The 23,431-nt window shown below is 43.8% G+C and overlaps 1 protein-coding gene across 3 annotated transcripts in view; it reads right to left on the minus strand.

The window, feature by feature from the left end:
• Positions 1 to 325: 325 nt before the first annotated feature.
• N4BP1 (NEDD4 binding protein 1) overlaps positions 326 to 23,431 on the minus strand; it is a 48,381-nt gene continuing 25,275 nt past the window's right edge. For 2 of the 3 annotated variants that reach the window (XM_069966258.1, XM_069966257.1), the window contains exons 4-8: positions 6,550 to 6,680; positions 3,763 to 3,859; positions 3,098 to 3,205; positions 1,149 to 1,256; positions 326 to 755 (exon numbers count right to left, since the gene is read on the minus strand). In XM_069966258.1, coding sequence (XP_069822359.1) covers positions 416 to 755; positions 1,149 to 1,256; positions 3,098 to 3,205; positions 3,763 to 3,859; positions 6,550 to 6,680 — 784 coding nt within the window. In that variant the 3' untranslated portion in view covers positions 326 to 415. Of the gene's footprint in view, positions 756 to 885; positions 1,025 to 1,148; positions 1,257 to 3,097; positions 3,206 to 3,762; positions 3,860 to 6,549; positions 6,681 to 23,431 lie in introns of those variants that run through there. The other variant, XM_069966259.1, reaches the window with a different exon arrangement.

Genomic DNA, 23,431 nt, shown 5'->3' on the forward strand with positions numbered 1-23,431 from the left:
ATGAGAGGGGGGGGATGGAGGGGTGATGCAAAGTAAGGGCACAGATACTCCCGTTTGGCACGGGCTTCAAGTTTAAAAGTATATTTTTAGGACAATAACTGCATCGCCTGCCGAATGGACCGCAGGACAGATCTTGGATTAAAAGCAGCTATCCGAAGGTACAAGTGGTTTGGGGAGGGGAAGAGGGGGGTCAGATTGTGGGTACAGAGTCGCTTTAACCTGTCTTTACCTTTATCTGTAGACCACCTATCCACCTGTCATTTCACAGAAACATGAAGCAACAGATATTAGTATGGGAAACAAAACAAATGCATTGGTGCAGATCTGGCACAGAAAAAAACAAACAAACAAGTTTAATAAAACAGCTTCACCAAGGAAGGATGAGGAGTGTGAACATACACTGGGTCATGACTGTTCAGTCGAGAATCATAGCCGACAGGGCATTGAGATCCCGCATGTAAGGATGTGCAGATAAGACCTGGTTGATTTTCTCCCTCTGTTGGGATTCAGGAAAAATTTTTAAAAGGGCATCTTTTAGGGATAAAGTCTCATGAGGAGTCCTCTGGGGTGGCACGATGGCCTGTGGGCGCAGGATGTTTTGCATGACCGGACTTAGTGTGGGTCTTTTGTCTATGGGTAAGAAAGCTCTGTGATGTGAGTGATCAGTGCCCGTAAGGAACATCCCGGAGACTGAGGTGTCGTAGCTGGGAAAAAACACTCCACTGTCCAATGGACGAGGGGTGGGAGGATAATTTCTGAGGAAAGGAGAAAGAACAAACATACAGTGTCAGCAAAACATATATTAATAAGTGCTACTATCATTTAGAAAAAAAAGTCTATAGTTGTGAAACTATTTTAATATAATTTTATTATTTTTCATTCCTAGAAATAAGACACACACACACACATATATATATAGACAAGAATAGGTTGTTCTGCTTGATAGGTTTGATAGTCTGCCGGTCCAGGTAGTAATAGCACTGGAGGTCATCAGTGATAATACTCTCTCTGCCTCCACAGCCTTCTGAAAAATCAAATTAATCTCTGTATGACATGACGGAAAAAAAAACAAAAAAAAAACAAGCCGAGTTTACCCCCCTCATTGATTTATTCTGTAAGCAAAAAGACGGCATGAGGCCTTCCCTCACCTGTACTCTGGCTGCTTGGTGAGAAAATCATCCAGTTTTGGGCCGTGTCGTCCCAAGGGGTCATCTGGGATCATGAAGATATCACCGGCAAAAGTATACTGTAATAATCTGAGGAGAGGGAGAAAGGAAACTTTTGAAACAGCAAAACATGAATTGTGGACATCTGAACATGTTACAACATCTTTCATAGGAGTGTCGATTTAGAATAATTCCCTTTTACGTAAAAGGGTATCCTGGAAATAAGCTGATCACAAACTGTCTCACTGCCCGAGTCCCAGGGACCAACTTTTATTTGTGGAGAAACCTGGCAGTAGGTATAACTTTCAAATAAATTTAATTCTGAATGACTAACTTTTAAATGTCTGTGCAGCGTGCCAAAAGTTACCCTGCAGTATTAATGCCAGGAAAAAAAAAAGCTGCAGTACCTAAAAACAACCTCCAGATCGTGTTCTGCAATAAGTTATTAACCCCTTTTGTGTGGCAGGAGGTGAAATTAAAAAAAGAAAAAAAACTGCAATTGAGGAAACAGGTTTTTTTTTTAGTTTTTTTTTTGGGGGGGGGGAGGGGTTACATGCAGTTAAAAAAAAGAAAAAAAGTAAAACTTTTTACAAAAGGAAAAAAAAATTGTATTTAAATACATTATTTTTATGTCTACAGAGGTGTTTGATGGTTCATTTTTTGTGACATGATCAGTAGTTTTGATCACTTTTAGTATTTTCTTTTAGTATTTATGGTGTTCACTATGCAGTTCCGCATGCAATGGTATAAAATATATTTATTTCTTGGTAATTTTTATAAAAAAAAAAAAAAATAGGAAAAGGAGGGCAAATTTATTTATGTTTTAAAACTTTTTTCTATTCACTTTTGTAGCCTCCCTAGGGGCATTCTGAGAGCAATATCTCGATTGCCATACTGTACCGTACAGATTACTGATCTTGGCACTCAATTGCTCCAGCTTGCTGAAGACAGGCTGAAACAACCCCCGACGTCAGGTCGGAGGGTTTGTAAAGGCCTTGGGCTTCACCAACAATAGATTGTTTCTCAGCCATCTTGTTGCGGGGAGCTGATCTAGACCACTAAGGTATGTCTAGGCCATTTAAATGCCGCCATTAGTGTTTAAAAGTGTCATCTAAATGGTTATAAAGCTCCATGACAGCCATTAGCTAAAGCCCCCAGCTTTTCATAGCAGCTGGGAGGCGCATAGTATGGAGCGGGCTCGATTCCTGAGCCTGCTTTATACTACGTTGATGGCAATAGGAGAAGTATGCTTGGCGTGTGCCATCAACCAATTAAAGGGTTTGTGAGTGCAGGAAGCGTTTATTAATATGTAACTCCGGCTTCTGGAAATATAACAAGGAAGTATATTTACTCTGCCCACTCCCCCATCTCTGCTAATTTCCCAATTACTCGTTCTTCGCTGCTTAACTGTTCTTTACTTATTCCGCTTATGTTTCACATTGACAGAAAATGCCTGCTTAGCAGCTGACCTCTATGCTGTTAATTCTTAGCCATTGAGAGGGCATTTCCTGTCTGCATGAAATGTCAGTGGAGCTAAAAATGACGACAGCAGCAGAGAAGTGGGCTAGGTAAGTATTTCTCTGATATGTTCCCAGCACCCCTAGACACTTGTTTAAAAAAAAAACAACAAACACCACAAACACAACAACCACAAACACAACCACAAAACAACAAGCTCAACCTAGACCAGTGCTTCTCAATTCCAGTCCTCAGGCCTCACCAACAGGTCATGTCTTGAAAATTTACTTAGTGTTTCACAGGTGATATAATTATACTCAGTGCATCAGGTATTAGCACAGGTGATCTTTGTATGGGAAATCCTCAAAACATGACCTGTTGGTGAGGCCTGAGAACTGGAATTGAGAAGCAGTGGCCTAGACAACCCCTTTATAAAAAAGGCAAAACGTGTTCAATCAAAATATTTTACTGACCTTTCCTTGATAATCTTGGTCCATTCAGTAGATTCAACTACAAACTCCCGGAGATTGTCATTTGTAACAATGATTCCTCCAGTCTTCTCTGCCAAGTGCAAAAGGAACCTAGAGGAAGAGGAACATTTTTACATGTTGCATTCGAAATCTTTTTATTCCACCAAAACCCTGTAGTCCTCCAGACCTTCAAAGTGAGGGACCATGGAATCATCTTTAAACCCTTAAAAACCAGCCAGTTAAAATGATTCTAATTTAGATTTAACCCACTGCTGCTTTGCCCATATTGTGCAGTGGCAGCAGTGAAAGATTATTGGCCACACATCAGAGGGGCAGAGATGTTTAGCTTCGCCTCGTCCTCTGTGCACATGGCACAAACAGAACAAGGAGAAAGTACAGTAGCTGCAAGCAACACATGCAGTTGATATGTTGACATGTTCAGATTTTTTCATTGCAACTCTTGAACACATACTAAGTAATGAATTTGAAAAGACAGGTCTCAGTCCTTTAGGCAACTGCATCACAGCTTAAAGCAATACTATCACCCCCTTTTTGCATTATGACTTATCTTATGTGTCATGGTGCTTGTTCCAGTAAAAAGTGATCTTTTATCATCTGCAGATTGTGCTATATGGGCAGGGCTTCAAGCCTGGGCAAGACCTACAAACCTGTCATCATGTGATGCAATACGAGATCCCATCACTGTCCTGGATGGGGTGAAGGATAAGATTCCCAGTTCTTCCAGCTGCTGAAGAAAATGTTGCTCTGTTTGAAGGGAAACAAGAGGATAATGTGTTTGAATGGCAGTCATTTACAACAAACATTCCTAACTCACTATTAAGGCCCTTTGAAACTAAACGATTATCGACCTCACTAGGCCGATTACTAACACTTCAGGCAGATAAGTGTTCAGTGTCATAACGAGTGTTGAAAGGCAACGGTCAGCCACCATGTACCATGTCATGGTTAATCATGGTCTTTCAAAATGCTGAAATATCCTGATTATGTCGGCAGCAGTCCGCTGCACTTCGCTTTGTGCAATAGGAGCAGTAGACTGTCACAGACTCCAATGGGCTGCCCGAACAATCTAAGGATCATTCAGGTGGCCCCTCCCACTGCTCACCGTTCACTATCTGTGCAGCACAGACAGCGAGTAGGGAACAAGGGGGAAGTGAGGGCTGAGCTGAAAGGTTGGCATTCGCTTCCCCTGGAAAATCGTGCCATGTAATACGCTCTTTACACCTTCACACAATGTTCCACACAATCACTGCCTGAAGACATCAAAGGTAATCTTATGAGCAGCAATTGTTGTCACCACCTCCTCAAAGGGGAAGTATCAGCAGGTTAGAGGAATCTAGCCCCCGGGACACTGTAGCGGAAGGTATGTTATCTTCCTCCGCGACGCTGGTCATCAGCTTCATCCTAACAGTGCTTCCAGGCTCATAATTTGTCAACTAACAGCACAGGACTGGTGCAGAGGAGGAAGGTAAGACAGATACCTTCCTCTACATCGTCCCGGGTGCTATCAGCAGGTTAGATTCTCTTTTAATATTGTGTAGATCCCTCTTCTGCTAGCAAAACAGCTCTGGCCTGTTCAGGCATGGACTCCACAAGACTTCTGTAGGTGCACTGTGATACCAAAAGCTTTCTCTAGAAAATTCTCTTAATTCCCTTCCCCATATAGATTTTTTTTAAAGACACAGAACAGAAAAAAAATTCTAGGCTGAAATTGAAAACCCCTGCAGTTACGCAACATTTAAGGGATTCTACTTCTAATTTGTTCACTTTGCAATGAAACGGATAGGTTTTCTTTATTCTGCAGGTCAGCACGATTACAGGGATACCCAATTTATATAATTTTTGCTTTGTTATACTAAATTTGAAAAATTAAAACTTTAAGGAAAAAAGAAACAGCTTTGAAATAACCATATTTTGATTTTGTAGTTTCTATGGGGACCAGATGTTTATTTTATCTGATATATAATATGATTTAAAATGTGTAATTCTGGCATTATGTATTATTTTTTGTCTATCACCATGCTGGATGAATACCAAATATACCAAATGTTTTGTGTTTTTTTTGTTTGTTTAAATTACTTAATTAATTTGTTCTTTGTAATGAAGCCTTTCAAATCTACCATAAAATGTATGACGAAACCCCCCAAAAAATTATTTAGGAGGTAATACGGTAAAACTGACATGATATCTTTATTCAATAAGTTGGTCCGAATACAATGATTTTTTTTTTTAAGAATACATTTTTTTTATGACTATTAGTTTTTTTGTGCCATGATCTTTAGTTTTTATTAAATTCATATTTGTGTAGATCGGACATTTTGGTGACTTTTTAAAAAAAATTTTTTAATATATAATAAAATAAAAATAAAAATCAGCAATCCTGGCATTTTCCCTTTTTCTTTACACGGTTCACTGTGTGGGAACAATATTGACGTACTTTATATTTTAATAGATCACACAATTACGCACACTGCGATATATAATATTTATTTATTTAACTATTTTTATGTGTTTTATTTGTTTAAAAGGAAAGGGGGGGGGGGCGATTTTAACTTATTGGGGGAGGGACTTTGGCATATTTTGAAAAACATTTTTATTTTTTTACACTTTTACACTATTTAATACTATGTCATTGCATAGCATTGATGAGTATTAATAACCACTCTTCTAATAGAGCATACCTTAGAGGAGAGGATTGCTGATCGGACCGCATGTAGGTAAGTAACTCTTTCTGCAGTCAGGAAAACGATTGGGACCCACTTACACTTAAAAAATGTGATTGCGCTGCAGCCTGTCATTAACCCCTTACATGGCGCAATCACATTTTTTAAGTGTAAGTGGGTCCCAATCGTTTTCCTGACTGCAGAAAGAGTTACTTACACCACTTCTGTCTGTCATTAACAGGGAGGGCCCAGCTTCTAATAACAGCAGGTCCTCATCCACTATGAAGCGCGCACAACTATGGCATACAGGTACGGGTTGTCTGGTCACAGGTGCCCATGCCACACCCATACGGCATGGATGATCTAGGGCTAAGGCCCCGTGTTCCCACTGAGCAAAACTAGCGGAATTCCGCGGCAGACAATGCCATTAGCCTCCCGCTCATAATGGGAGTCTATGGGAGGTGCGCGCTCCTGCCCTGTCCGCGCTGAAGAATGAACATGTCCGCTAGTTTTGCTCAGTGGGAACGGGGCCTAAGGCTAGGGCCTAAGTGTCAATCTTTGCTGCTTAAAAAAACCCCACTATTTATGATACAGGATGCACAGGGAGGGGACGCACTTATGTAGTTTTATTTTAGAAATTGTATTTATCTCACTGTCAATACTAACTAATGATATACGGTATATGAGGCTGCAATCTATGAAGAGCTCCAGTCACACAGTATGTATGATGGGATTATACACAAGTAAATGACTAGATGAATGTCACTACATTACCTGTGATGTTGGGATCTCGCTTTGTTCTCCACTGAGGAACAAACACTGTTATTTTCCGGTGTCCTTTCTTCCAGAAATATTCTACTGCGATTGCAATTCCTCGACATGAAAAGAACTTCGACAAACCGTGGCTGCAATAAGCATATGAAAAAAGTTGTTACAAAACATAATTCCTCAATGCGAAGTATCACATGAAATAATTCCTTTAGACTAAAGGCTGTATTCCGTTTGCGCCTCGTTCCCTGCTCGCTGCTGCCGCTATTACATGCGATGGCAGCGAGCCGGTAAGTGCAGGGGAGGTTGCTCGATCGTCCGGGCAGCCCATAGCATATAGCAGCAGTCTGCTGTCGCCACTCCTGTTCTGCAGGGCGATGGCAGCAGATCGTTGCTAAGAGTAGTTTGTCTTTCAACATGTTGAAAGCATGGCTGTGGAGTAGGTAAGCCGCAGCTCCGACTCCAACTCAGACTACTGAATTTTATCAGGACCTACTCAGACTCCTGCTCCTTCATAAATGGCCAGTCATATACCAGGGGAGTTATTTATCACACTGGCTCAGCAGCTTCTCCCTAATGTCCTACATGATCCTGGAGCGACTTCTGAGCGAATAAAGGAATACTGTATATAAAGCAGATTCTCCTGTGTGTGCAGTGGATGCAGCCAGTCTCCAGCCTCCATGTCCTGAACTACTCACGACTAGAGTAGATGGAGCAGGTGGTCTTTTCCTGCTGACAGTCTTCTGTGTTTCTAACTAAATATTCACCATACTACTAAAGCGTTCGATAGGGTGGAGTGGGACTACCTTTAGGTGGTTCTCTCCTGAATGGGGTTAGGGGATCAGTTTATCGGGTATGTGAAACTACTATATGCGGGTCCCGAAGCACGAGTAATTATTAATGGAATACCATCTGATGTGTTTGCACTTATATTATGCGAAAGCAATTGTGTATGTGTATGCTCTATATGTAGAACCTCTAGCAGTGTGGGTTAGGCAGTATCAGAACTTTGAGGGATTTGGAGTGCGGGCCAGTCTGGATAGGATTATTCTCTATGCAGATGACATATTAATTTTTTTTTAAAAGAACCGAGAAAGGGTCTACCCATAATTATGAGTTTGGAAGTCTGTCTGGCCTTGAGATCAATTGGGGCAAGTCCTGCCTGTTGCCCGTAGGAGAGGAGGAAGTGGAAGGGATAGAAGGGGGGCTGAAAGTATTGAGTGGTGGAGATGTGCTGGAATATCTGGGGGTAAAGATCACAGCAGATGTGGGTAGATTTAGTGAGAGCAATCTAAACCCATTTATTAAAGCTCTAGAGAAAAGGGTGTAAACCTGGAAGAGGCTCCCAATAAGTATGGCTGGTAGACTAGCAATCATAAAATTAGTAATCCTGCCACAATTATTTCTTTTCAATGCCTCTCCAATTTGGATTAGCAATACCTGGATGAATAGAGTCAAGACTATGCTAGGGAACTTGATTTGGGGCCGCAAGAGAGTAAGACTAAAATATAATATATTTGCTTCGTGCAGACAGGATGGAGGGTATGATATGCCTAATTTAAGATTATACTTCATATCATGTAAACTTAATAATATTGCGGGATGGAAAAATTGTAGTTATTGCACGTATATTAACACTTTTTTTTAAGACAGGGGACTTCTTTGAACTGTTAGAATCAGGATGACTGAAGCACAAGGGCACTAAAACATTTTTATATATGTTGAATAAAGTGTGGTGGTATACAAAAACACTATGAAAAGTAAAAGGGTAATCTCACTTGCACACCCTTGTGGGGAAATGTGGAATTAAAGGAATTTCAAAAAATTACTAATAATCAGATTTGGATTAAGTATGGGATCACTAAAGTACGACAGATTTCTGATGGGGGGACTATTATTGATTTTCAGGACCTTTGTGGAAAATATGGGTTGGATAGTAGACACACATATTTACAGGTAAAGCATGCGTATGAGCACACCTTAAATAAAGCATTGTTCACTAAAGGTCAGCAAAGAGTGTTACAACTAGTTCTAGGAATGGGTAACGTTAAAAAGGGCCTCTCCATGATCTATAGAAGTATTGTTACTAGCAAGGACCTTGGTAAGGGACCATGTAAAATATATCATAGATGGGTTAGCAAAATCGGCCCCCTTCCAGAGGATAGCTGGGAAGTTGTTGGGAAGAACATCTCCCTGGTCTCTTTGTGCGAGGCACACAGTTTGATCCAATAGAGGATCACTCGGATGACCTACTCCTCCCCACAGATTCTTCAGAGGATGGGGAGGTGGAGGACATCTGACTGTCCTAGGTGTATGCAGCCAGGAGCAGATATGGTACATCTGTTTTGGTCCTGTGGCTCTATACAGCCGTTCTGGCTGGAGATGAATGGAGATCCCTTATTCTCCGGCAGTGGCAATCTTGGGGGACACCCCAGGACTTCAGGATAATGTTAATCTGCTAAGTAGATGTCTATTTTACGCGCGTTTGTCGGTTTTGTGTCACTGGTTTGCCCCGGGTGCTCCATTACTTGAATGGCGCAAGAGGGTAAGCAAAATTTGCCAATATGAAAAAATCTGGTTTGCGCGAAAGAGGAAAGGAAAAGTAATATTTCAGGGGATCTGGAGAGGATGGCTGAACTAGACTAGGAGGTAGTAGTAGAAAAGCTGAGTAATTAGTTAATTGTGCCTTTTTTTTTTTACCTCATTAGCGGTTTTTTTCTCCTTTGCCACTGCTGCTCTCAAGGGGGGGGGGGGGTTGGAGTATTATTGTTTATTATGCCTAGGTTGAAACCCTATGATATCCAGTATAGAGAGAATATCGCTTGGGCACTATCCATGCTTAAGCACGTTGGTTAGTAGACATAGGGTATATGAATGTGCTGTGCTTTTAGCATAGAGACTTGATGTATAGGTTAGGTGGAGGTTGCGGCCTACTAGGCTGGAGCCCACTTTTTGTATATGTATGTTATATCCTAGGCATGGTGACATTTTGGTCGATGTTGGGTATTTTTTATTGTTTATGAATTTGGAAACATATGATATTTTGCAATAAAAACTATTTAAAAAAATAAAATAAATATTCACCGAACTTAAAGAAACACTGCTAACAATACCAGATCCCCGTGATATAGAGGTCAGCCATAGTGATATACAGGGGGTCACACATAGTGATATAGAGGTCACACAGTGATATTGAAGGTCACTGTGGGGGCACGCAAAAGCACGCGCACACACACACACAGCCTGCTGCAGCCATAGCATACACACACACACAGCTTGCTGCAGCCATAGCGCACACCACACACACACACACAGCTTGCTGCAGTCATAACACACATACAAAGCCTGCTGCAGTCATAGCACACACACAAACTACTGCTGCCATAGCGCACACACACACACACACAGAACACTGAAGAAAAACACACAATCTTCTCCCAGAGAGAAAACACCACACTGATGACAGAGGTTACTGCTACACTACTTATGTCTTCTCCTCCTCTATATTACACAGGGTATCTTCTTATTACACTGCTGCTCATATACAGTCATCCAGCATCCAGGAAGAGAACAGCACAGATCTCCCCCCACACAATGGACTCTTCCAGCTCAGAAACAAACTGCCAAATAGTGACCGACAACTTTTCCATGACCCCCCTTATCTAATAGGGCCAGTGTCCTATTACAATGTTGCTCATAATATATATTCATGAGCAAAACATTCATATTAAAATTCAATTCTACATTTTCCATAAATTTTTTTTTTTTTAAGCTGAAGCCGGTACATTTTTTTTCAGACTCCAACTCCAGCCAAAACTAGCTCCGACTCCACAGCCCTGGTTGAAAAACCACTATAAAACAACTATAACGATCAGCCGACATCGGTCATGTTGGATGATTGTTGCCTTCTAATACACGGAACGATTATCAGCCGTTAATCATTTCGTGTAATAGGGCCTTGATTCTCCTTTTTTATATATATAGCACCAACATATTTTGCAGCAATTTACAAAACATATTTAACCATCAAGTCAAAATGAGGAGTAAGGGCCCTGCTCAGAAGAGCTTATCTATAATCTATAACCTGTTGATCAGCACCCACAATACACTGAAAACAGGACCGGAAGCAGTTGGCTCCAGTCACAATATAGCAGCGGCACCACTGTACTGAAAAAGGTGTCTCCAATTAATGGAAATAGGAGCGGAGACTGCAGTAATGCTGATACACTGAAATTGGAGCCACATTCTAAGGGTAGTGCTGGATCAATTCTGATGTGAGGTGTTGCCACCCAGCCTATACAATTATATCCATTTCCTAGAAAACCTTTTTGGCTAAGTTTATATTCGAAAAGAGCTGTGTATGATATATGAACTCAACAGTCCACACACACACACTAAGATAGATGGATAGATATCTTTTTATACTTGTAGATGATTGAGCTTTTGGGGCTCTGACAATATAGCATATGTTCAAGAAATGAACCGAACCAACTCATTAGTAGGCTATATTTAGTCCATTAAAGCGAATGGGTCCACTGTAGGCATGTCATATTACACATCAACCAACCTTTCTGTGGGTGTACTGACATATACCACACACATAGAGCTCTGTACGGTGACCATAACCGTACCGTATGTACACAATGCCTTCACTAGCACAATCGCAGAATAGAGTGCAGCTCTGGTGCATAATATAAAGACGTGAAAGGTTCTTCAAAATGGGCATTGGTAAGATGAACATTTTACACAGGGTAATCTGTGTGTTTAGCTCAGAGAGTTTTCCCTTGTATGGCGTGACCCAGTCTAAGTGAGTGCCTAACTCTGGGATCTCTGGCCATGCCTTGTGAAGGCTCTGTAAACAAGCAGTCTTTTGGCCCTTTCCTGATATCAGCCATCGGTTGCACTTCCCCATGGACCTGTTCCCACTGAGCAAAAGAGGTTGTGTTTACGAGCAGAGTACATCCAGTGGATTCTGCATGTCCTATTGCATCAGTGGGATTTCTTGTGCGCCTCTGCTCATGTACATGTTCATTCTTTGAGTGGAGAGAGGAGAGACGCACGAGAAACCCCATTGAAGCAATAGGACATGCAGAATCCACCGCACAGACTCTGCAAACACCGCACAGACTCTCGTAAACACAGTCTCTTTTGCTCAGTGGGAACGGGCCCTATTACACAGGGATACGTGCAGCTGATGAATTTTCAGCTGACCGGAATGGCCCAATCAGCCCATAAGCAAGTGTTTGTACGTTAGGGTATGTTAAGGTCATGTTCACACATATCCTTTAATTAGGGCTAATTAGCAAGAAAATGACACAAATTAAATGCTATGTGTGAACATGGCCCTACACACCTTGGAGTTTCATCGCGTTTACACAACAAAGGACGGCTGGACAATAACTAAATAAATAAGTACTGCAATGAAGTGATGCAAGAACACAATGAAATGAACACAGCCTAAGGCTACGTTCACATTAGCGTTTGACCATCCGGCACCATTCCATCTACCTTTTCCGTTTTAGAGTAAGCAAAACGGAAACTGTCGGATCCATTAAAATCCCCATAGATTCCCATGATATATTAGTGTGCTCCGTTTGCCCTAATTGTGCTCCGTTTGCATGCAATCCGTTCAAGATCCGTTTTTTTGAACGGAAGAAAAAATAGTGTTTGCAGTATTTTTCTTTCCGCTTAAAAAAACGGATCACGAACGGAAAGTGCACTTCTGTTTTTTTTTTACATTGTAGTCAATGAGGACGGATCTAAAATGGAAGGTATTTCCGTTAACATCCGTTTTTTTTCATCCGTTTTTGCACTGAGCATGCGCAGAAGCAGCGAGAAACCAAAGAAGAAAAATAAACGGATAGAAAAACGGATGCTGACTGATGCAAACTGATGTACAAAAGTCAGTTTTTTTTAAGCCAAAATACAAACGGACCATTAAAAAAAGATAAACATTTTGCAATCAGTTTGCATCAGTCTGCTCATCAGTTTATGCTCATCCGTTTAATTAATATAGACGGATCCGTTAGAAACAAAGAAAACCGCTAGTGTGGCCGAGCCCTTAGGCAGCTGATCACTAGTCCTATCAGTGCAAGATAAGTCTTAGTAAATACAAGATTTATGTAGATTAGTTCCATATGCAAACGGTAAAATAGTGTTCAGATTTCAGAAGTTTCAACTGCATTGATTTTGATATGACCTGAATAACCACTCACATAAAGATACTAAGCAGCCACCATCTGCAAATCTTCAGCTGCTGCTGACACAATGAGTGTCGTAAGACTTGTGCACAATACTACGCAGCTCATAGGTGCTTTCCTGTTGTAGAAGGACTTCAAAACTCATCATAGCTTGAGATTTGTAGTTTCTGCGGCATAACAGTATGTGTACAATAGCAGATTCCTGCCAGCGACTACCCCCATGTGACTGGCTTTACCAGAGGACAGCAATGACTCAGATCCACCTGCCTGCAAACATGACTTCTCATAAGTGTTCACTTTTCTTAAAATTAAAAACAAAAAAAAAAAAACATTTCTAATTTTAAGCCAAGACCCACTGTTCCCAAAATACGCATAACCACCAGAGAAATAAGTAAAGTAATAGGTCAGCAAGGCCGTAAGTCATTAGAAACCTAGAGAAATAACTTCTTACAAAAAAAGAACAACCCACATTATTGAAATGTGTAGATTATTCTGAGACAGGAACGGACTATAAGCAGATAACAGTTCATGAAGGAAAGATTGACATATATGCTCTTTCAAATATATTCCTGGCTTTGGCTTCAAAAATATGTCACATAAATCTGTCTGTGTAAATACACCATAACTGAAGGTGTGAAAGTGATTGCACAAAAAAAACAAATCTATCACTATAGAAAAAAACTTTTGAAGTGTCACAGACATGTCAAGAACTTTGATCGATTGGGGTCTGAGTGGTCAGAATGCGACTGATTAGAAGAACAAGTCAGGAAAAGTAGTTCCCCACTACTTACAGTAGTAGTAGTAAAATATAGTATTATAGGTTTCCAGCTGCTATGGGTAAACAAATGTTCTCTGACAGTAAGCAGAGATCTTTAAAGGGAACCTGTCACCCCCCCCCCCCCCCCCCATGGCAGAACCTACCCGACCCCCCGATAGAGCCCACTAGAGAATCACAGGAGAATCACTGGAACAGTGGTTTCCTAAGGAAATCGGACTGATCTCTTCTAATTTGAGCGCACAGACAAGCGAGCAGTGATTTCTCCGCGCTGGGACCGGTGGGAGAGGGTAAGTATAGTGGGCTCTATTGGGGAGTTTGGAGAGTCCGGCCCGGGTGCAGGGGTGACAGGTTTCCTTTAAAATGGGGATGAATTATAATACAGGGCATGTTAGAAAACACTATAAAGTGAGTTGTCGGGGGCGTGGCCTAGCGATGGCGGAGTAGAGACGTGTATTGGCAGAGCTCCCACCACGAGGCACCATTAGCGGCACATATCCCGGTCCCCTGGCAAGCAGTACCGGCCATATGCACAGACAGGAAGCAGACGCAGCCCAGCACCCGTTGCCTGCGATCCACCCCAAGACAGGGCCGGCTGGACAGCTTCCTGAGCTCCGGATCCCAGCGCCGCGCCATTGCAGACAGGCCCCACACTCACCCCTGTGTGCACGGACCCGCCATCTTCTCCACTCTGCAGCCGCAACCTGTCAGCAGCCTGTGAGGTAGCTCCGGCACTCCCCACTCCCTCATCACTGGAGCGGGCATCGGCAGGTGAGAGCCGGGAACCAGCAACCCCCATCTTGGAGGCGGATCCCCCTTCAGCCTTGTCGGCCTTGTCGCCGCCATTTCTCCCTGCTCACATGGCGGCTAGGGCCTCCCCGCATTCCATGCTCCAAGACCCATCACACTCATCATCCCCAGCTGCTCAGAACTGGGACTGGCAGGAGCACATGAGATCACTACCAACCAGATCTGAAATGGAACAATTTGTTCAGAGGCTCGAGCACTCATATAAGCAGGAGCTGCAATCTCTTAAAGCTACCATACAAGTGACTGAGGCTAAAGTTAAGGAAGTAGTGGCTGAGCAGGGTGTCCTATCTGCAAAAGTGGAATCTGTGGCGGCTAATGTGAAATCTCATGAATATCACATCACACAGCTTTATCGATTACATGATAATAATAACCGTAGCCGCTGCAATAATATAAGAATCAGGGGGTTACCTGAGGCTACGCAGGCAGCAGATTTGATCCCCACCTTGCAAGGGATCTTTAGCTCTCTACTACAATGCCCAATATCCAAAGACTTTGACATAGACAGAGCCCACAGAGCATTGGGTCCACGCAACCCTGACCCAAACAAATCATGTGATGTCATCTGCAGGATGCACTATTATGCAGTCAAGGAGGACATTATGAGGAAAGCTAGAGAAGATGTAATCGATTTTGATGGAGCTTCCATTGTTCTACTGCAGGACTTGTCCCGCCAACGCTGGCACAACGTCGTGCTATGCACCCCCTGCTGTCTACGAGAGAGGGAGATCCCTTATTCATGGGGATTCCCATTCCAACTAGTCAGTCACCAGGGCAAACGCCATATTCTCAGAGACCCAGCTGAACTGCCATCATTTCTTCAGACGTTAGACCTTCCTACAGTATCTCTTCCCACCTGGTCGTTGATTCAGTCGTTTCCTGATCGTGGAACATTCGCCTCTGCACAACCTGGGATTGCGACTGGAACAGGCTGAAAAGCTGGATTCCTTTTCCTCACAATGTTTGTTGGGGAGACCATGTTCTATATCTTTTGTTACCTCACTAGCCTGTTTGCCTTAAGCTCCTTTTTCTGAATCTGTACACTCAGATTATGCTTCTGTTTTTACATATTGGCTCGTCTTTGTATGCGGCTGGATACATAATTTTACCATTATACTGGACCCACTATACAGGTGTGATTCTAAATGGTGCATAATACTTCTGAAGCTAGTGGATCCCTTGTGGGAGGGGGGACGTTATATCTTTCCAGTACCCTTTTGCTGTTCTCCTGGGATAATGGGCCACCACACGGGTGCTGTCTCATGCTCTCAGGGCTGTGCACGTCACGGCCGGAATCTGTGTTACTTATTACTGATGCATGTGTCATTATACCTCGTGGGGGAGACTGCTACCGCTATTGGTAGACAGGTTCCCTTATAGTGCTTGAGCGCCTGGAGCGCTTGATTACACTCTGTTCTTTTCTGCAGAGTCTAGATCTCTGTAGTTCCGGGGCCCCTCTGTGTGCCCTTTTGTCGTGTTAGAGTCTCATTTTGTCCTTGTGTTTTGTCTTTGTCTTGTCCGGTTTTCTTTCCCTGGTGGGTCTTGTCCTCTGTGACCACTCTTTTTTCTCTTCACCGCTTCCTCACCTAGCCATATCCAGGATGGCTGCGACTTCTCTGAAATTATCCTCTCTCAATGTAAGGGGTTTTAACGAGCCCTCTAAATGCTCCTTTGTCACCTATGCTATGCATAAACAATGTGTTAACATTCTTCTATTACAGGAAACCCACCGGGCTGATCATGTGCCTCAGCTACAGACTCGCCATTACGCTCACTGGTACCACAATACAAACCCTGATTCCAAATTGCGAGGAGTCTCCATAGCCCTGCATAGGTCTTTTCAGCATGTACTTCTTGACTCAAAAGTGGATCGCAATGGTAGGTTTCTTTTCCTTAAGCTACGTATAGCCACCTCAGTGTACACTATCGGCAATATATATTTGCCAAATGTAGATCAGGGTCGGGCTCAGAGAAATATTGCTGGAGGTAGACGCTTTCTTGGAAGACGTACTGATTTTAGGGGGCGACCTTAATATGGCATTATACCCTGTAATTGACTGCTCAACCAGACGGTCTGTGGTCCCCAAAACTACCTTACATACAGCCAAACAGACGTTCCACACAAAGCTGGACGACATTTGGAGAGTGCTCCACCCGACCAATAAAAATTTTACATACTATTCACCAGCCCATTCTTCCCATAGCAGAATAGACATTCTTTCTATCGCACCATGCCCTTACCTTTACCCCACACGCTACCATTGGCCAGGCACTGTGGTCAGATCACTCCCCGATCTTTCTCTCCCTCGCTCTTCCAGATGAGACCCCACGAGAGTGGACCTGGAGGCTCAATGAGTCTCTATTAAAAGATGTAGCTTGTAAAGCAGCAGTAGAGCTAACCATTGCAGAGTTTTCGAGGGTGCACGAGCATGATCAGACACCTCTCTCGGTGCAGTGGGAAGCACCGAAGTGCGTACTCCGAGGAGTCTTCATTCAGCATGGGGCCCGGCTCATGCGAGACCGGGGATCTAAAAAAAAATAAACTATTGGCAGAACTAGATTCCATATCCAAGGCCCATAAACATACCTCAGACCCTTCCCTTCTCCCTAAACTAACCTCGGTGCGAGGACAACTTAAGACCCTTATCGAAGATATGCACACTAACCATCGTATCAAATTCCGTAGCTACCTCTATGCACACGCTAATAAATGCGGCAGGGCGTTGGCGAGATATATACATCCGTGCACCTCTACTACATATATACCTATCCTCAAATCGCCTGCGGGTAATCTCCTCCATGAACCTAGACTAATAGCAAAATGGTTTCGCGAATACTATAGCTCGCTATATTCCATCCCAGGCTGTTATTCTGAGCTGCCGACCACTAGCTTGGAAGCAAAAATCAATGACTATGTAGAGAAGACAGCCTTACCTACAATTAGTGTAGAATCCAAAGAGGCCTTGGATTCCCCATTTACATCTGAGAAATTGACAGGTGCCATAGCCTCCCTGAAAAACGGAGTCGGGACCGGATGGATTCACAGCGGCATTTTTCAAATCCCTTAAGGACTGTCTCCTTCCCTTCCTCACCAGGGTCTTCAATGGTGTCTCAATAGTTACCCCCTTCCCTAAGCAATCCCTCAAGGCCCATATCACAGTCTTACCCAAGCCCGGGAAGGACCCACCCAGTGTAGCAGTTATAGGCCAATATCGCTAATCAACTGTGATGTTAAGCTTTACTCCAAAATTCTGGCCACGCGCCTTAAAGGAGAAGTCCGGCGAAAATTATTTTTTTATGTTATTACTTATGGAAAGTTATACAATTTTCTAATGTACATTAATTATGGGAAATGCTCATATACTGCTATTTCCCTTAATTTAGTGTATCAGGAAGTGTTAGAATTATCTCTGAAGCAGTGACGTCACGACCAACGGTGTAATTCCTATGGAGTGTCCAGCAGGGGGCGCTCTATATAGAGAAGTCAATGAGTACCATTGACTTCTATATATAGTGCGCCCCTGCTGGACACTCCATAGGAATTACAGTGTATGTAATGTAATGTAATGTAATGCACTGTACTGTTGTGACTTTATGAATACATTTATGGAATACTTTGGGGAGCAAGTGTCCTTGCTCCCCAAAGTATCCCATAAATGTATTCAATGAATACATTTGCAGGGCACCGAGCAGGGAGGGAGAGAGGTGCCATCTACCTCCCCCCTCCCTCCCTGCTCGGTGCTGGGAACATATACAAAGTACTACTCCCCCATTATCTGCAGATAATGGGGGAGTAGTACCTGTGCTATCCCTATCAACGCCCGCGCCGCCGCCGCTCACACAGGGGCTGCTATTCATCGCGCCGCTGATTCCCCGCCGCCTGCGCCGCTCCTAACTACCCGCCCGCTCGCTCGCTCGCCCGCCCCGTTCCTGGCCGCCGCTCTCTGCTCATGCCGGCCGCATCAGCCCGCCCCCACCCCGGCCGGGAGCACGGTGCTTCCTGGTGGGGGTGGGCTGACGCGGCCGGCATGAGCAGAGAGCGGCGGCCAGGAACGGGGCGGGTGAGCGAGCGGGCGGGTAGTTAGGAGCGGCGCGGAATCAGCGGCGCGATGAATATCAGCTCCTGTGTTAGCGGCGGCGGCGCGGGCGGGCGGTGATAGGGATAGCACAGGTACTACTCCCCCATTATCTGCAGATAATGGGGGAGTAGTACTTTGTATATGTTCCCAGCACCGAGCAGGGAGGGAGGGGGGAGGTAGATGGCACCTCTCTCCCTCCCTGCTCGGTGCCCTGCAAATGTATTCATTGAATACATTTATGGGATACTTTGGGGAGCAAGGACACTTGCTCCCCAAAGTATTCCATAAATGTATTCATAAAGTCACAACAGTACAGTGCATTACATTACATTACATTACATACACTGTAATTCCTATGGAGTGTCTAGCAGGGGCGCACTATATATAGAAGTCAATGGTACTCATTGACTTCTATATATAGAGCGCCCCCTGCTGGACACTCCATAGGAATTACACCGTTGGTCGTGACGTCACTGCTTCAGAGATAATTCTAACACTTCCTGATACACTAAATTAAGGGAAATAGCAGTATATGAGCATTTCCCATAATTAATGTACATTAGAAAATTGTATAACTTTCCATAAGTAATAACATATAAAAAAATAATTTTCGCCGGACTTCTCCTTTAACTCTATTATTCCGCAAGTTATACATAATGACCAGGTGGGCTTCGTCCCGGGCAGCGAGGCGAAGGACAATACCCTGCGCACCATTAATCTGATCTCCTATGCACGTTCGGCTGGAATCCCATTGTGCTTGCTATCAGTCGATGTGTAGAAGGCCTTCGACAGGGTCCGTTGGAGCTTCCTTGTGGCTACTCTGACTCAAGTAGGCCTTGGCCCAGATTATATCTCAATGGTGATGGGGCTATACTCGCATCTATCGGCGAGAGTTTGAGCCAGCAGGACCCTGTCGAGGGCCTTTCAAATTTGCAATAGGACCCGACAGGGTTGTCCCCTGTCGCCCCTACTATACATTCTGACTATGGAACACCTAGCAATAGCCCTGCGGAGCAACCCCGACATGCAAGGGATTATGATCGGACAACGCCACCATAAACTGGCGTTGTTTGCCGATGATCTTCCATCCTCACACTTCCCTCCTCTCTGTCCTACGGGAATTCGAACATTTTGGCAGATAAGCAATTTTAAAGTAAATCTCACTAAGACAGAGGGTCTCAATATATCGTTGCCACCTGCTGACCTGTCTTCTGTCCAAGAAAACTTTTCCTTCCATTGGCAATCTGAAAGTATCACATATTTGGGTGTGCAGGTTCCAGCGCGCCTAGAACTCCTATTTTCTTTTAATTACCTCCCACTGCACCGGAAGACATTGGATATGCTCCAAGCGTACCACCGGAAATTTTTTTCCTGGTTTGGGCGCATGAATGTGCTAAAAATGGATATCCTTCCGCACTTTCTCTATATTTTCCAAACGGTCCCAATATCTGTCCCTGCATCCTATTTCAAGCAATTACAGCGCGCATTTACCAAATACGTATGGGGCAATGGGAGGGAGAGGATCCGAGCCCAGGTACTTACTCAGCCTAAATCAAAAGGTGGGACAGAGTTACCTGACCTGAAGCTATACCACGAAGCAGCAGCCCTAGCATGGATTATTGACTGGACGCGGGAAGGGGAGGGTAAACGCTGGGTAGACAGAGAGGCAGGCCGCGCCTATAGATCTGGGGATGGCCCCCTGGCTACTTAGAGAAGATAGAGAGTCTCTCTCCACGTGGGCATATCTGACTAAACACACACTCAGTATATGGGACAAATGGGTGACACGGTTTAAAATATCCCACAGACCGGGTCCAATGACCCCACTATTTTCTAACCCTGCTTTTGTACCGGGCCTCACCCAACAATCCTTCCTGATATGGAAGAGCTCTGATAATCCCAGACTCCACCAATTAGGTGTGATTACTGCACTCCCCTCCCTACACTCGTTACAAGAGCAGAGTTCAGATAAAGTCCTGTCCTGGTTTTCCTGCAACCAATTTTGCTCCTTTATACGCGCTTCCCTAATGGATTGTGCCTCGAGCCCTGACTTCACAGAATTCGACCATTGAGTGCTATCAGCCGAGAAGAGTGCAGGGACATTGTCACGGATGTACTCCTTTCTCCTCTTACTGAGTAATGACACTAGAGCTCCCCTTTTTTGCAGCCTAGGAGAGAGACCTGGCAGTCACTTTCTCTTCTGATGATATTCTCAAAATTTGTACTTTCACCCATGGCCTGTCCCTGGACTCGCACTCAAAAGAGAAAAGTTATAAACTTCTTTCCAGATGGTACCGGTGTCCAACCTTGCTCCATCATATTTACCCTGAAATACCAGATAGATGCTGGAGGTGTGATACCGAGGAGGGCTCCATCCTACACATCTGGTGGGGGTGCGATAAATTGAAGCCATTCTAGGAGGGTGTGCTGAAGGTCTACGAGGCCTATTTAGGAAAGACAATTACAAACACACCCCAAATTACACTTCTGTCCATGCTGCCTGGCACTCTGGCGACCCACAAGAAAGATGTGCTGAGACATCTATTGGCAGCGGCCCGCACAGTGATACCGCGACACTGGAAAACAACGCAAATCCCTTAGTTGTCCGAGTGGTACAGCGAACTTAAAACGATCCAACGAGCTGAGGAACTGGTGGCTGAGGCACAGGATCGTTCCGATAACTACACAAAGATCTGGCTACCCTGGACCCTCTTTGTGGAGTCTGACATTTTCACCTCCTTAGTACACTGAGGCTCGCTCGGCAGAGCTTCTGAAACAGGCCACCAATTATATTTGTTCTTTGTTTCCATCCCGACTGGTAGTTGGAAGCGTATTTGGCCACCATCACAAGTCCCTGACCATGTGCCATAACCAAATATAGTTCTCTTTCTTTTCTGTTGTTCATTTGTTATACAGTTGAGCCTTATGGGGCGGGCTTTCCCCTAGCAGTTTTCGCACTGTTCATTTTGGTAGAATTTACTTGATATGTTTCTATTTGAGGATGAGACGCATTTATCCTGTTATCGTTTGAAGCATATGCTTTTGTATGTGATGCATATTTGACTGCCTTGTATCTGTCTTTTGTTAAAGTTTGAAAATCTAATAAACATAAAGTGAGATGTCTCATGGATTTTACCCTTTTAAAACTAAAGTTCCCCCTGCTGATCAGCTGCTTTTGGTAGAGGAAGTTGTGGCAAGCCAAGCACTACATCAGGGAATGATATACGCAGCAATGGGAATGAATTTCTACCATTACTGACATATTGCAGTTCATGCCCTTTACTCTAGTGTGAGCATGGGAGGGGCACGTGTCCCTTCTATAGCCAACTGTAATAAAGACCTGACTGTGTAAAAATCCATTACATTGCTTTCAGTATTTCTCAGGTTTCTGCATGAGGCCATACTTATCACATAACCTTTACACCTATTTTTGTATGGTGACTCAAACACATCAAATCTTCCCCTCCCCGCCAATGTACGGAGCTTCAGTCATTACACAGCTGAATGGGCTCAGTGGAAAATTTTTTTTCTATATTCCTCATGAGTTTCAGTCATGTGACTACGGCTTATCACCTGATGATACAATCACCCAGAAACCATCATGTAACAACCATGACATTATAAACTGTGTTCCTACATTGCAGTTTGATGCAATTGTTTTATATAGGTTTTTATTAATCACATACACAGATCAGCCACAACATTAAAACCAGGGCTGTGGAGTCGGTAAGCTGCAGCTCCGACTCAGACTCCTGAATTTAACAGGACCGACTCCCGACTCAGACTCCTGCTCCTTCATAAATGGCCAGTCATATACCAGGGGAGTTATTTATCACACTGGCACAGCAGCTTCTCCCTAATGTCCTACATGAACCTGGGGCGACTTCTGGAGGGAATAAAGGAATACTGTATATACAGCAGCTTCTCCTGTGTGTGCAGTGGATGCAGCCAGTCTCCAGCCTCCATGTCCTAAACAACTCAGAACTAGACTAGATGAAGCAGGTGGTCTTTTCCTGCTGACAATCTTCTATGTTTCTAACTAAACATTCACCATACTTAAAGAAACACTGCTAACAATGCCAGATCCCTGTAATATAGAGGTCAGCCATAGTGATATACAGGGGTCACACAGTGATATAGAAGGTCACTGTGGGGGCACGCAAAAGCACGCACGCACACACACAGCCTGCTGCAGCCATAGCATACACACACAGCCTGCTGCAGCTATAGCACACACACAGCCTGCTGCAGCCATAGCACGCGCACAACCACACACACACACACAGCCTGCTGCAGCCATAGCACGCGCACAACCACACACACACACAGCTTTCTGCAGCCATAGCACACACACATAGCCTACTGCAGCCATAGCATGCACACACACAGCTGCAGCCATAGAACACTGAAGAAAAACACACAATCTTCTCCCAGAGAGAAACCACCACACTGAGGACAGAGGTTACTGCTACACTACTTATGTCTTCTCCTCCTCCTCTATATTACACAGGATATCTTCATATTGCACTGCTGCTCATATACAGTCACCCAGCATCCAGGAAGAGAATAGCACAGATTTCCCCCCACACAATGGACTCTTCCAGCTCAGAAACAAACTGTCAAATATTGACCGACAACTTTTCCCCGACCACCCTTATGTAATAGGGCCAGTGTCCTATTACTGACATATTCCCTGACCACCCTTATGTAATAGGGCCAGTGTCCTATTAGAATGTTGCTCATTATATATATTCATAAGCAAAACTTCACATCAAAAATTCATATCAAAATTCAATTCTACATTTTTTAAATATTTTTTTAAAGCTAAAGTCGGAGTTGGTACATTTTTTTCCCGACAAACTCCGACTGCAGGTAGTTCCGACTCCAACTCCAGCCAAAACTAGCTCCGACTCCACAGCCCTAATTAAAACCGCTGTTCGATGATAAAAACTTTATCATCCCGTGACAATGGCAAGGGGTTGGATACTTTAGGCAGAAAATGAGCGGAGAGGAGAGGTGTGCCA

Source organism: Dendropsophus ebraccatus, chromosome 4 (assembly GCF_027789765.1).
Source record: "Dendropsophus ebraccatus isolate aDenEbr1 chromosome 4, aDenEbr1.pat, whole genome shotgun sequence".
Classification (NCBI taxonomy): Eukaryota; Metazoa; Chordata; class Amphibia; order Anura; family Hylidae; genus Dendropsophus; species Dendropsophus ebraccatus.